The following is a 15,840-nucleotide window of genomic DNA, read 5'->3' as shown; positions in this document are numbered from 1 at the left end:
TGAGAGAGAATGAGGATCTTATTAAAAGACAAGAAAATGAAGAGTAAGGGTCAAAGTCAGGTAGTGCTTAAAGTAAAACTGTTGTGATGCACATGTGTCAAAGGGGCAGAAAAGTCAAGAAGACTTATAGCGTGGTTTCTAGACTGCCAGGGAAGTAAATACAAGCAGACATTATAAAACAATAAAGTGTGAACTGAAATATGCCTGCTGAATGTAGCAGTTGAAAGGTTGAAAAGACTTTACCGTGAACAGTATCATTTGAGTTGTGTGGTAAAATTCAGTCAATCATGTCTTTGATTGAATGTATATGTACAACTGGAAAAGGAAAGTATTGGAGGTACAGTACCTATTACCATGGCCCTGTGGCATGGGGTTTCAGTCTCAGCACTATCAAGCTACCACCTCTGCAGCACAAGTTCAATCCTCGGCCAGGGAGCTGACCCACATGGTACAGCAGATCTCTCTTGTCTCGCCCACTGCTCCCCTCAGTGCTGTATTTCAGTAAATCCACCTGTTCTGCTACCCACTCTGTTTCTGATGAACCCTCTCACCCCACACACCTCTTGCTTACACCCTAGTTCTTCTACAAATAAATAAATATTTTTTTTTTTAAATGGAATCACCTTTTAAATGGGAAGCATTACAAAGTTGAAAAACTAGATCAAGGGGTTGTTGTTTTCAGCTTTGTGTAAGGACAGTTTACTTTGAACATAAAGAGATTATTTTTAGTGATCATCCTAGAGGAAAAGAGTCAAAATAGGTGAGGATGTAGATTAAATCAAAGGCAATTCTGCTCAATAATTTGAGACTAATCCTGCCACGTGAATTTAATACTCTATTTCTAGTCATCTGGCTGCCTTTAGCAAACATTGATTTATTCTTGGTATTTCTTAAATATTTTCTACATGTTTTTGTGTTTATACCTGCCCTCAGCATGTTAAGAATCTTTCTTTTCATTAACTTTCCAGTGTCTGCCTTCTGTTATTAGTAAACCTTATTACAGTATTATTGCTGAATTTGATAGCCATATTTTCTATAAATTACTAGATTTTTTTATTTTTAATTTTTATTATTATGCAGTATACATGCATATGAATGGACCACTTACATACATCATGTGTACATTCTTAAAAGATAATTAAAACCATTTCTTTTCCTTTGACTAATGCCCAACCTCACATTATATACGCAGCCCTCAGTTAAATCAAATGCTCTACAAGACCACTCAGAAAATTTTCATATAGATGAAAGACCTGGGAATAACTTTTAAATTTGAAATATAGTCAATAGAGGGCTATTTTTATAAAAAGCTCTTTGAAGTTATAATGATTCATTATTTTCTGAATCTTTTGTAAATTTGTGAAGAATGATTCACTAACTGCCAGTTCAAACTTGGAATAATGGAGGCAAGAACAATTGAGAGTGGATGAAAAACACCTAGTACTGTAATTTTAAAGCAATTGTGTCTTTAGTCTTCCTTTGAACATTAAAATCAACACTGAATGATAATGCCCAGAGACATTTGTCCCTGTGAGTATCACAACCTATAGTGTACTTTGTCACTGCAGTGACTTTCAGGCAATGATTTTGTGTTCGGATCCATATCTAGCCATTTCTTAAAGTTAAAAAAAATTGACAAAATACTTTAAATTTTATGAAAATTGAAAAGCCAGAATTTTCCTGTTTACATTTTTACAGTATTACATAATATACAGCATGTATGAAAATATAAAATACATGCATAAATTAATCCATTGTATGTCAATAATATAATTAAATCAGCCATGCAGAGACATATTTGGTCATTTTAATGACTGCGACTTATAAAGGAACTTATAATAATAATATAGAATATTTAAATGACCAAAGAGTCAATAGTATGCATTTATTGAAATCAGCATATGCTCTGATTTTTATTAGCAAGTTTTCCATCTAATGATCCAGTTAATTTTAACAAATTACCAATCTGGGAATACAAAGCATGACAATGGATGGGTGAATGGATTGATAGATAGATGGAGACAGAGATTTTTTCCTTAATTCTTATTCAAACATTGTTTTAGAAATTTCCAGAAAATAGAATACTAGATATGGACAGACACACAGACACACACATCCCAGAGAGAGAGAGAGAGAGAGAGAGAGAGAATCAGAATGAATAACTTCAGAAGGATCTAGGCACATCTTTCTTTGCCTTTCTTCTCTTTCTTCTGAACATTAATCATTGGTGTGAATAGTTAATATAGTTTCATACCTTTTTTCAATCTGTATCCTTTTGCTCTCTAAAATTTCTTAGATACACTTAAAATGGAATAATGTCTTATTAAAAAGGCCTTATATTTCTTATTAGAAAAGCATATATTCATTTTCTATCATATTCCCTTTAATTCCTGATTAAAAGAGAAGGTGGAATTTTCTTATTCTTTAAATCAGATCCTTACTCTGAACTCATTTCTCCTGGAGGCATTTCCAGTTGTTCATGTAGGGATTGGTCTTTGTGTTTTTTCTCTAAAAACAAGACCACCAACAGCCCGCTGCCCTTTGAGCTCTCAAATGAAAGACTCCAAGCGCAGATGCTAAATTGTGTCACCTAGACACATAAATCCAACCTGTCAAATGCTCCTTTTTCTCAGGGATTTCCTTGATTCCCTCCCCTTCTAGTTGGTGGTGTGCACTGCCTTCCACCTCATTCAACCTTTGTCTCTGCAAAGTCCCCTGTTGTAAAATCCTTACCCCATTATGCGACCTGTCCAAGCACCAGCCAATCGTGTACTATAGCCATCTTGTAATTTTATCTTTTTCTTTAATCAGTCATGAACTATTCAAATACTATTATAATACTCCTCCAAAATACTGTTATCAGAATGTCTGAAACTTGATCATTGATAATTCTATGAATATGTTCTTTTTAAAAAAAAGATTTATTTATGTATGCATACAAGAGCTGGGTTGTAGGTCAGAAATGTGGGGTGAGAGGATTCACCAGAGACAGAGTGGGGAACAGAACAGGCGGATCTACTGAAATTCACTACTCAGGGGAGCAATGGGTAAGTCAGGAGAGGTCTGCTGTGCCACCTGGGTCATCTCCCTGGCTGGTGGAGGCAGGGGATGGAACTTATGCTGCAGTGGCTGGTGACAGCTCGACAGCACTGTCTTTAACCCCTGTGCCACCAGGGAGGCCATATGAATATGTTCTTAAACCTGTGCATGTATGTTAATTTTTTTAAAGATTTATTTTTACTTATACAAGAGCTGGGGTATACAGGCCAGAGCTGTGGGAGGGTGAGAGGATTCACCAGAGACAGAGCGGGGAGCAGAACAGGTAGATGGACCGAAAGCACTGCTGAGGGGAGTAGCAGGCGAGACAGGAGAGGTCTGCCTCGCTATGTGGGATTCTCCCTGGCCGGCAGCGAATTGAACTGCCGCTGTGGAGGCTGCAGACAGCTTCCCAGTGCTGGGTTCAACCCGCTGCACCACCAGGGAGGCCCCATTTACATTAATTTTTTAAAAAGATTTATTTATTTATGCATACAAGAACTGGGGTACAGGCCAGAGGTGCAGGGGTTGAGAGGATTCACCAGAGAGAGTGGGGAACAGAACAGACAGATTAACTGAAATACACTGCTGAGGGGAGTGGTGAGCCAGGCAGGAGAGGTCTGCTGCACCATGTGGGTAGCTCCCTGGCTAACCAGGATTGAACTCATGCTGCAGTGGCTATGGATTGCTTCATAGTGTTGTGCTTAACTCCTTGCGCGACCAAGGAGGCCCCAACGTTAATTTTAAACACATGTTCTGACTTTTAAGTTATTTTCTTGGTAGTTTATATGGTTTATCTTAATTTTTTAAGTTAATGTATTTATTTCATTCATTAATGCATTAAAATAAGGTTAAACTCATCCAAGCCAAGCCAACTTATAAATTCTTTAATATTTTAAGCAATATATGTAACAAAAACTTTGCATGATTATAGAAATAACTTGGTGAAGGTAGAGGTAGTAGAAGCAATACATACGGGTTGCGCAACAGAATGAGTTCAGTTCTAAGACAGCTTTCAGAATTTTTAACTCTTTAGTACAGAAAAGGCTGCTAAACAATTTAACACAAAGCTTGCTGGATCACAGTACACATACAGAGGCCATTTCAAAAATAAAATTGACCCCAAAAGGCTATTTGTGCCTTGTTTTGAACTTGAATAAGCTTTACTGACATCTAAAAGTGAATCTTCTAGATTTCCTTTCGTGTTTACAAAACCATTTCCAAACAGGTTGTGAGTTAGTAGGAAAATCTCAGGAGAAAGCAACAGACTGTGAGGTTGACATGCCACAGAAATTAAAAGCAGTGAGTAAAAGAACTGCATGTTAAAACAGGCTATTCCTAATGAAGTCTAGTTTTCCATTTTACCAGGCTTTCTAGAGACCCATCAGCTGCCCAATATGTCTTATCTTAAAATGCTAATTTGCATCATCAAATTGTGTTCAACTTTGTTTTGTAACCCAGGTGATAATCAAAACTTTATGACTAGGAAGTCATTACATTTATAAAATTACTGAGAATCCCCGTAAGTTTTGTTTCGTTGATTTTATCTATTATATTTAGATATTAAGACTGAGATTTTAAAATATTTGATTAATTCATTTAAATTCATGCTAATTTATTTGTAAAAATTAATAATATCCATTTTATTCTAGGTGACATTTATAAAAAACTCCATTTGGAAAAATAATGAAACATTGGCTCCTTTTACGTTTTTTTTTTTTTTTTTTTTTGCTGGTTTCTCTAATGTGTGCCTTAACAGAAGTCAGGTAGTTTCTCATATATGCTGCTGCGTTCAGTCTTTTGTGATATATTTTTTGAACCTGAGAAAAGGACTCTTTTTAGATAAGGAGATTATTGAATTTTCCTCCATTAGCAAAATTCAATAACTTGCTTTTGTGGGAGATAATCCATCCTCAGATATGTGATTATAAAACAGAGAGTTCTTGAACACTGGAATGGATGTTGAGAAGCAAGCGGCCCTTGAACACTCTTTGAGGGCCTTTGTTATCAAATAGTGTCAATTACAGAATGTAGTGTGGAAGAAACCATTAAAATACCTATGTTAATGGTGAAATTATTCCTCCGAAATCTAAAATTTTCGTTTTTTTTTTTTTTTTTACTTAATGCCTCTTCTGTATTAACTTTGACCTTTTTATTAAATTATCACCTCTGACTATGGAAACAAAAAAAAATTTCAAAGAAATGTTTTCAATGCTTTCAACTATAATTTTTCTTCAACAAGTATTTTATTTTTGGATTATAATGCTCTTAGACATTCAGCTATGAATTAGTTTTTTATTAAATTATAAAATTATATATTTCAACTTGTGTTGCTTTATATTATTATTAATTGATGTATTCTCTGGTTATAAAAAAATTCATTATTTGAATAGAGTTATGTGGTGGAAAATTGCATAATTATCACTAAGGGCAACTTGAAATATTTATTGTCTTCCTCAGTCAAAATTATATGTCCATTTTCCCTTTAACATCCATTTTATTTCTGGATAATTAGCTACAGCATTGATTATAGGTAATAAAGTTTGTAAAAGATAAATATTTGGACATGTACAATTAACGTAGATCCAATAATTTATCCACAGGGTAGAAAACAGCAATTTTAAGGGACTGTGGACTTTGGGTGCTTTTGTGGTGAGAGAACTATTATGGCCACTCCTGAGGGGAGAAATCATATACTTTCCAAAAATTAACAGTGATGTCAGAAAATAAAATAAGAGCGAAATTTAAAAAAACTGCAATTTGAAACAGTTGGAAAGTTGTCGATATAGTAAAATGAATATCTCATTTATTTGCATTATTAATTTGAAAAAATAAATGTGGTACAGAAATGGGTATATTTTATAAAAGGAAGAAAGAAACTAAAAATGTCTAATATTTGCATAAAGAAAAGTAAATAATATTAATGAAGTCATTCACAAAGAAAGGTGTAAGTATAAGAGTGTAGTGTCTTTTGTATTCATTTTTAATTTTGAGCCTGTGATTATGATCTATTTTAAAAGCCAAATGAAATTATTATAATAACCAATTTTATTTGGCAATAATCTTTTTCTTTTTTTTTAGAGATTCATTTTTATTTATTTATACAAGCACTGGGTACAGTCAGAAGTGCAGGAGGGTGAGAGAATTCACCAGAGCCAGAGCGGGGAACAGAACAGGCAGACTGACAAAATACACTGCTGAGGGGATCAGTGGGCGGCAGGAGAGGTGTGCGCGCCATGTGGGACCCTCGCCGGCGGCCGGGGAATGAACCGGCGATGCAGAGGCTGCGGGCAACTTTGCAACCCAGCGCTCAACCGCTGAGCCACCAGGGAGGCCCTGGCAATAATCTTTAAAAATGCAGAAAAGCATAATGAGTGGATTAAGAAGATGTGTATATATGCACAATGGCAGCTTTAAAGAAAAAGAAAATAAACTATTGCCATTTGCAAAAAGTGGATGTAGCTTAGGATATTATTCTATAAGAGATAAGTCAGAAGGAGAATAAAAAATACCAGATTGGGTCACTAAAATATGGAATATAGTTGAAAAATAAAAAAAACAAAAACAAGCAAAGGGTCAAACAAAACCAAATTCTAGAAATCTGACTGTAAAACTGAGGCTACCAGTGGGGTCGGAGGAGGGTTGAAAGCAAAATGGGGAGGGACCCAATGTACTAAAATGAAGGACTATGGGACCCTCAATGGTGGGTGTGAGATGGTAACATACCTCTGAAGAGGTGTGTTCCTATACTTCTGAATCATATATAGTATTATAACCAATATTGGCTTAATTAAAAAAAATACAAAATGGAATTTTAAGTACCAATGGAATCTTTTCCTTAAATTTCTTTTAGAGCAATATAAAAAACAAATTTGATTCTTAACTATGTTGCTACCTGATACTATCAAATAAAATGCTCAGATAGGTTTGATTTTAAAACTCAGCGAATAATTGTAATCATATTGCTGTTTTACACTTTTTAAAAATTAGGCACAGATATGTGCCTGCCAATTATTACCAATTTCAATCAAGTACATAAAAATATTGATTAGATTTTGTGACAAGGCAAGAGTGCTGACACTCACGATTGAAAACAACTACAATTATCTGAAAAGAACTTGAGTATATATATATGACATATGCATTTAGTTTACTGTAAACAATGAGCTATATTTTCTTTCAAGATAAAATTATATCGATTAATTTTCCTGTATGTCAGTCATTTGGTATTTTATATGTATTAAATCATGTAGGTGTTTTGATTACAAAAAAAAATCTTACTGTTATTAACACTTTAAATTAACCAACCTCATAAAAATGTGAAAAGAGAGGTTAATGTAATGGACCATCAGCAGTATTAATGAAAATTGAGAAATGTTAGAAGATACAATATTTTTTGAGGCAATAATGATGACCAAAGCAAGTAAAGTTATAAAACAGAGAAAAATGAAATGCACATGTGGTATCATTAATACCTCATAAAATAACAATGAAAAGTAACAAGTTATCAAAGTCATAATAAGATTATATTCTAATATATATTCTATATGATTTGCATGACTTAGTGTATAGGGAGAGTCTACATAATAGTAAAATGCCAATTTTATACTATATGATATTATAAGCTATATGCAAAATTGTTTAAAATGTAAATTACAAAATGAAGATAATTAATTCCTTACCAAAGGAAGATTTTTGAATAAAATGAAAAAACTGCCATTTTCTAGCATTCCTGAGTAATATGAATTAGCATTGCAAATGTGATTTTACTTTTTCTCTCTTCAATGTGTATATACAATGGAATGAACCATGTGCTAATAAAGTATTATAAGGACCTGAGGGGGGAAAAAAAAAAAACTAAATTACTCTCCATATACACCGAGAATGACTATATAGATGTTGAAACAACGAGATACTTCAGTGTTAACTTGTTCCAATTATTCTTGTGGTCAGGGCATAAGATAGCTATATGGCTTCCCCTTTTATTCCTAAACTTTTTTACTAATTGTAGTAAAATTTACATAAGATAAAATTTACCATTGTAACAGTTTTTAAGTGTAAGTCAGATGGCATCTATACATTAGTAGTGTTACCCAACAATCACCACTATCCACTGGTACATCTCTTGATCTTGCAAAACTGATAGTCTATACCCATTTCATAATAATTACCCATTTTTCTCTTCCATCAGCACCTAGAAGCCACTATTACAGCACCTAGAAGCCACTATGATTTTGATTTCTCCAAGTTTATGAAAAGTAGAATAATAGAGTATTTGTTTCTGCCGTTGATTTATTTGACTCCAACAATGCCCTCAGTTTTCATTCATTTTGTAAGTTATATCATCTCATGCATACAATATATCTTTTTTATTCATTCATTCATTGATTAGCATTTGAATTGCATCCACTATTTTAATATCGTAATTAATACCACCATAAACATGGACGCAGAAATATTTCTTTGAGACATGCTTGCAACTCTTTTGGTCATATACCCAGAAGTGAAATTGCTGGATCACATGAGTTTCTATTTTTTATTTTGAGGTACTGCCAAACTCCTTTCCACAGTAACTCTATTATTTTACATTCTCACCACAGTTCTAGAGTATCAGTGTACCCATATTTTTGCCAACAACTTTTTATTTATTACTGTCTGGTCTCTTTTTATTTTAACTTGCAGAACTCCCTTGAACGTTTCATGTAAGGTGAGTCTTGTAACAAATTCTTTCAGCTTTTGTTTATAGGAATGTCTAATAAATTTCGTCCTCATTTTTGAAGGAGTTTTCCCAGCTATAGATTTCCTGCATGTCAAGACTTTTTTGTATCCTTCTAGCACTTTGAATATATTGGCTCACTATCTTCTGTCCCTCAAGGTTTCTATGAGAAATCTTTTGACTATGTTATTGAATATCCCTTATATATGAAGAGTCACTTTTCTCTTGCTGTTTCAAGATTTGAATCATTCATCTTCTGAAAGCTTTACTTTAATATGTCTTCATCAGGTCTACTTTGAATTATTCTTAGTTGCAGTTTGTTGAGTTTCCTGGAAGTTTATATACATGACTAAATATTTAGCACTTCTTCAGATGCTTTCTTTTTCCCTATCTTGCTCTTCCTCTTGGGCTAGCACAATGTTATTTTGGTCATCTTGATCTTGTCCCACAGGTACTTTAGGCTCTTTTCACTGTTCTTCAATCTTTTTTAAAGATTTATTTTTATTTATTTATACATACAGGAACTGGGATGTAGGCCAGAGAGGTGCGGGGGTTAGAGGATTCATCCAAGAAGAGTGGGGAATAGAACAGGTGGACCCACTGAAACTCACTACTGAGGGGAGCAGCAGGTGAGACAGGAGAGGTCTGCTGTGCCATGTGGGTCACCTTCCTGGCCCAGGGTTGTATTCATGCTGCAGTGTCTGGCAATAGTTTGATAGTGCTGAGCCTTAACCCCTAGTGCCCCCAGGGATGCCCCCTATTCTTCAATTTTTTTGTCTGCTCCCCCATCAGATTCAAGAATTAGCATTGTCTTCATTAATATTTGCTGATTTTTTTCTTCTGCTCACTCACTTCTCACTTGCATGCATCTCCAATGAATTTATATCTTCAATTATTGTGTTTTATCCATAATCTAGGTTTTTTTTTCTTTTAAGCATTTCTCTTTATTGTTATATCTCTTTTGTGCTAGCTTGTTTTGAGTTTCTCCACATTTACCATTAGTTCTTTGAGCATCTTGATTTTTATTAAATATAGGTATCCTCAGGTTATTTACAGTAATGGTTTGTGGATTGCCTTTTTTCCTCTTTGAATGGGTAACATTTTCATGCTTTGCATGCCTTAAATTTTTGTTTGAAAAACAGGCAATCTGGGGCCTCCCCGGTGGCACAGTGGTTGAGCGCTGGGCTGCAAAGCTGTCCACAGCCTCTGCAGCGCCAGTTCAATCCCCGGCCACTGGTGAGGGTCCCACATGGTGCGCAGACCTCTCCTGCCATGCCCGCTGCTCCCCTCAGCAGTATATTTCATCAGTCTGCCTGTTCTCCCGGCTCTATCTCTCGTGAATTCTCTCACCGTCCCGCACTTCTGACTGTACCCAGTGCTTGTATAAATAAATAAATAAAAATCTTTAAAAAAAAATAAAAAAAAAAAACACAGGCAATCTGATCTAACAATACCTTTGCCATGGAAATCAGGTTCTTTCTTTTTTCCCCTAACCCCATGATATGCTGTTATTGGTTATTATTTTTGCTTTTGTAATTGTTGTAATTAAAATCGGATGTTTCAGGTATAGTAAATGCAAAAAAAAAGTATTTTTAAAATGCTAGAGTAGATATTGATTTTGTGAGAGCAACAAATTTGAACATCACTGTAATCCTTTTTACTTAATCCAGCTCAGCAGCAAATTTGGAATCACTGATTTTAATGCTATTATTCTTCAGAATAGTAGAATAATTCTGAAGAGTAGGATACACTTCAAAATATTTCAAAGTATGTAAATATCAATAGTAATATTTCTCTGTTAATCTATGCTATAAGAACACTGATAACATTAAGTGTCAGTGTATCATAAAACATAATACAATCTGTCAAGTCTTAGAAATCATTTGTCATACATCAGTTTATAAGTAAGAAAATTATGGTGATTAATAAATTATTTGTTAGGTTCATAACAGTCATAGGATAAGAGCTAGAGCATATATATGATTCTCCACTTGGAAGGGTTTCCATTTATGTAAATGTTTTAATGAAAATGTACATTAAAATTGTATGTTTTCATCATAATTCTGTAATGGATTAAAAGTCTTTATTGTTATAAAAATGTAGTCATCATGTTCTTACAAACACATTTATAAATAACAAGAGGGAAAGCAAAATGTTTTGGTCAAAATGTTTTTATCCGTAAATAAAAGATAAGTCAAACAATACAGATGGCCAGACTTTAATGTACTGAAATGCAGAGTTAATATTTGAAAAAAAATGTCCATCCTATTGTAACACCAGTAATTATTATATTACTTTAGAGACAGCATGTCAGATCATGCCCCTTGTATCTAAATTCATAGAGACAGAAACTTGATTTATTATACTTAATTACCAAGATACATATCAATTCCTATCCCCACCATCAATTGTGATAATGCAACATCAATGCTGACCTGAATGCTATTGTAGAGATACTTAATTATAATCACACTTCTAAATGCCTGTCTGATCATGTTTAGGATATGTGAAAAAAAAAAAAGTATCTGTTAATACAATGAAATGTAGGAATATAATTTTGTCATATTCAATAGAAAATCATAAAAGTGTGCATTAAATCAAAATGTATTCTTTATTTTGAAATTTAGTTTCTGTTATGGATGTTATTGATTGGTTTACTGCAGACAGTGCATTTTAGTAACAGATCCAGCATGTCCAAAATGTGCAGCATATACAGTTTTTGCAATGTAATTAGTCAGAAATTGGGGAAGCTTAATTTTAAAATTGAATTGTTCATGAAAATATATTTTATACTCTCTATGGCTTAAGCAGTTTCTCTTCATAAAATTTTCTATAGTTGTTTGAGAAATTAAGTGTAGTTAATCAGAAAGAACATTATGATTTGACACTTAATTTGAAAGCCCTGTCTTGAAGCAGTGAGTGATTGCTTGCAGAACCATATACACAGATGAGAATCCAAATAGGAAATCCATTTATGCTCCAAGTAGATTTCAGTATTGATGTTAGCCAGGGTGGTATTGGGTGTTGCCTGTCATTTTGTGAGAAATAGATCATCAAATTATGTATTTACATATATATGTACATACACATATTGGTGTGAATTTATACATACATATTGCTATAATGTCTAGTTTATTGCTTCCTCTAATATATTAAAAATGATAAAATTCCATTAAATTATCAAATTATGTTATACATTAGAAGGTAGATAGTGATTTAAACATAATTTTACTATGTAACCAAGTCAGTCTTATTGAAATAAATATATAATAATAAATCAAGTTTTAAAGTGTAGCATTAAAAAACATAAAAAGGAGTGATGAAAAGTCCCAATGTTGTTGGTGAAATGTTTTTTATCTGTACTAAATCTATGTTTGTCTCGTTTTCAGTGCCGCCAGCAATCACAATGCCTCAGAAATCCTTTAATGCTACAGCAGAGAGAGGAGAAGAGATGACATTTTCCTGCAGGGCTTCTGGCTCTCCTGAGCCCACCATCTCCTGGTATAGGTGGGTTATGATTCTTTTCCCTCTGGCTTCTGGAAAGACATGTATGGCCTTATAATTTTATCAAGAGGGAAAACATTGCTTTAGAGTTTCATACAAAAATTCTACTGCTTTTTCTTTCAGTTAAGCTTGTTACATTGCCTTTTTTTTTTTTTTTTAAAGATTTTTCCATTCATGCATAGAAGAACTGGGGTAAAGGCCAGAGGTGTGGGGGTTGAGAGGATTCATCAGAGACAGAGCGGGGAGCAGAACAGGCAGACTGACTGAAATACACTGCTGAGGGAAGCAGCGGGCAAGACAGGAGAGGTCTGCTATACCATGTGGGTTGCTCCTTGGCTGGCTGGGCATCGAACTCATCCCGCAGAGGCTGCAGATTGCTTCATAGTGTGGTGCTTAACCCCTTGCGCCACCAGGGAGGCCCCTACATTGTATTGTCAAAGAGATCAATTGAGTGATTTAAATGAAGTCAAAAACTGCAACTATAACCTGGGTTCCTCTCTATACAAGGGCATATTTTTTACCCTAATGGGCCCAGGAGCCCTGTTACTGTTTCTAACATTTTGTTCTTAATGCCAGAGAATATCTAGAAATAGGAAATCCTAGTATTAATGGCAACACTGTGGTATATACATAAAATCACATTTTTATTAGGATATAATTTTGTATGTTTATTAGTATAACATATTATTACACAAAAAGATTATTCTATCAAGTTATATTTCAAATTGTTGAAGTTTTAAAAATGTTATTTCATCAAATGAATAAACTCTATTCTAACTCCCATTTCAATGTTCACTTTTATGTATTTTTTGATTTCTGAATGTTACTTGGTTTCCATTCACATAAAACAGATAACAAAATATGCCATCATTTTAGGGTGTGACTCAAACTGCTGAAGACCATTAATGTCTAAAAGTAGGCAATCCTATAAATCCATATTATTATACATTCAGCATATTACTCATCCATAGCTATAAATATTTATAAAATCACTTCTGTGCTTCACTAACCATCCAGAGGAAACAATTAGTAAAAATTATTTCAAATTGTTGAAAGTGTCCATAGTAAGAATTAGGTTTTTTAAAACAATTTTAAGGAAAATAATTAAAATTCAAAATTACTGGTTTCATTACTCTCTGAGAACTTGCTGATATTATCTACATTTCGAAACCTTATCCATTTAATATAGCTGACAGTATAAACAAGATATTTCTCCAAAGAATGTGATTTTACATGTTCCTTGAAGACGTTAATTCCTATGTTACCAGCTCATGATATTTTTTAAAGGGACTAAACCACACATAATCATAATATCTCAGAGTTCTGTTTTTTTATCATGTATTCTGAAGAGTCAATATTAGATCAGATTGCAGCACAGAAAAGCTCTTGGATAATTCATGACAATGGACGGTATTGTTCTAGAAATTTTTTTTTGTAAAGAGATAAGTATTTTCTTGTCAATTTTACTAAGTAAGATCTTTACATCTATAATGGAATCGTTATCCTCCAGTCTTGAGAGAATTATGAGGAATTAGAATATTTTCACAGGAAAGGCAGTTTGGAAAGGCCTGTTCTTTTCCTCCCTCCCCTTTCATTTATATTGTAAAGCCATCACAAATGTATTTTTCTGTCTTTTTTTTTAATTCCGAAATGGTGTAAAGAACTAAAGAAGGTTCTGGCTTAGAGGACAGCTGTCAGAATCAATTGTCTTCCTTTAACCAAATAATTAAAAATAATTAAAGGCAGTTCTGACAGCATCTAAACCTAAACAGACTAGAAAGCAGTTTGTTTGAAATCTCAACTGGAAGGCCCCCTCCATGTTTTGCTTTAGGTAAGAACTTACTTTCCTTCATCCCACTTTTTTTTTTTTTTTTTCCCCCGTGGGACACTCGCCAGTGGCTGGGGATCGAACTGGCGATGCAGAGGCTGCAGGCAGCCTTGCAACCCAGTGCTCAACCGCTGAGCTACCAGGGGAGGGCCCCCGCTTTTTTAAAAATAGATTTATTTTTATTTTCTTATATTGTTAATTTTTGTGCAAAATTTGATTTCTCCCCTCATGTTTAGCCCCAGTAATTCTCCCACCACCATGGCACCCGTGACCATAGTTGGTGGTCTAAAATCTCATGGTCCTTATTTTCTTTCTTTCTTTCTTTTTTTTTTTTTTTTGTGGGACCCTTGCTGGCGGCCAGGGAACGAACCGGCGCTGCAGAGGTTGCCAGCAGCCTCCCAGCCCAGCGCTCAACTGCTGCACCATCAGGGGAGGCCCTCATGGTCCTTATATTCTTTCCAGACAAACTTCCTTTCTGCTTAGACTTTTACTCTTAAAGTTTAACATTTATTTAAAATTCTCATGTTTTAGTGAAGATTTAATTAACATACAGACTAGGATAAATAATATGCAGGAGCTAATATAATGCATGATTTAAATCCATAGTTTTTTAATTTCCCATCTTTATTTGACATTAGTTTCATCCCTCATGGGGATAGCATAATGATTGTTCAGTAGCTGGATTTCAAATATGTAATGTGCAAATAGGATTATATGGTAGTAATATTAACAGAGTGAAATTACTATTAGAGGGAAGTTTCTATTTTGACATATTTATCTGTAGATATGTTATCTTTGTTTATAATTGTTAAAAAAAAAAAATCCCTGGTAAGAACTAGAAATTTAGGCAGCAGCCCCAGGAGAAAGACAATAATACCTGTTGCATAGAAATAGTATTCCCGAGAGATATATGTGAAGCCAGTAGAGAAAATTGTTAAGGACCAAATTTTGGAAGAAATAATACATTTTCACAAAGAGAATCAGGAACACTTGGTGACAGGGAGCCACTGAAAAAGCTTTTTCTACAGGTTTTAAATATCATATGGATTTTTATTGTGAACACATTATATAGGTGAGTTCCATTGACTTCCTAATATTAAAACAACTTCAGTTCCTTAGGTTAGACCCATTCAATTGTGATAATAAATCATAAGCATTGCTGGAATCAGTTTGCTAATAATTTGTTAAAAGTTTTTTCATTTGTAGTATTGAGAGATGCTGTTCTACTTTGTTCTTGTTCTTGACTTGACTGGGATCAGGGTAAAACTGGTCTAATACTGGGTTGTCAGAAAAGTGATGATGAATATTTTATGTTTTCAAGCAAAAATGCATCATGACTTTTCCAACAACCCAATAGAATGAAAAGGGATGTGTTTGATCTATTTTTGGTCGAATTTATGTGTAATACTTACTACTGTTATTTAAATGTTTGTAAAAAGGTCCAATGAAACAATCTGTCACAGGACTTTTCCTCTACAAATTCTACAAATTTAATTTTTTTATAGATGCAGGTCTGTGCAGAGAATATATTTTTCTTTAATGATCGTTGGTAATTTAGATTGTTCCAGGAATTGGTCCATTTCATTTATGTTGAATTTATTGGAATAAAGTAGTCCCTTGTCACATTCGTAACTTGTATTTTATCTAAACTTCTTTCTTATAGTGATAACTGGTTATTTATTCATTCAGATTCCTTTTCATTCAGATTAGTCTACATATTAGCTTATACATTTAATGATTTTCTTGATCATATTTT

The 15,840-nt window shown here is 33.9% G+C and overlaps 1 protein-coding gene across 2 annotated transcripts in view; it reads left to right on the top strand.

Annotated features, from left to right (window-relative positions):
* NCAM2 (neural cell adhesion molecule 2) overlaps positions 1 to 15,840 on the top strand; it is a 413,941-nt gene that overhangs the window by 270,591 nt on the left and 127,510 nt on the right. For both annotated transcript variants that reach the window (XM_054700347.1, XM_054700348.1), the window contains exon 6: positions 12,142 to 12,259. In XM_054700347.1, coding sequence (XP_054556322.1) covers positions 12,142 to 12,259 — 118 coding nt within the window. The remainder of the gene's footprint in view (positions 1 to 12,141; positions 12,260 to 15,840) is intronic.

This window comes from Talpa occidentalis, unplaced genomic scaffold (assembly GCF_014898055.3).
Source record: "Talpa occidentalis isolate TD23 unplaced genomic scaffold, MPIMG_talOcc4v2.1 talOcc4.4, whole genome shotgun sequence".
NCBI classification, from domain to species: Eukaryota; Metazoa; Chordata; class Mammalia; order Eulipotyphla; family Talpidae; genus Talpa; species Talpa occidentalis.
Note: the sequence above shows the minus strand (reverse complement) of the source record. Positions and strands in the feature narration are given on the sequence as shown.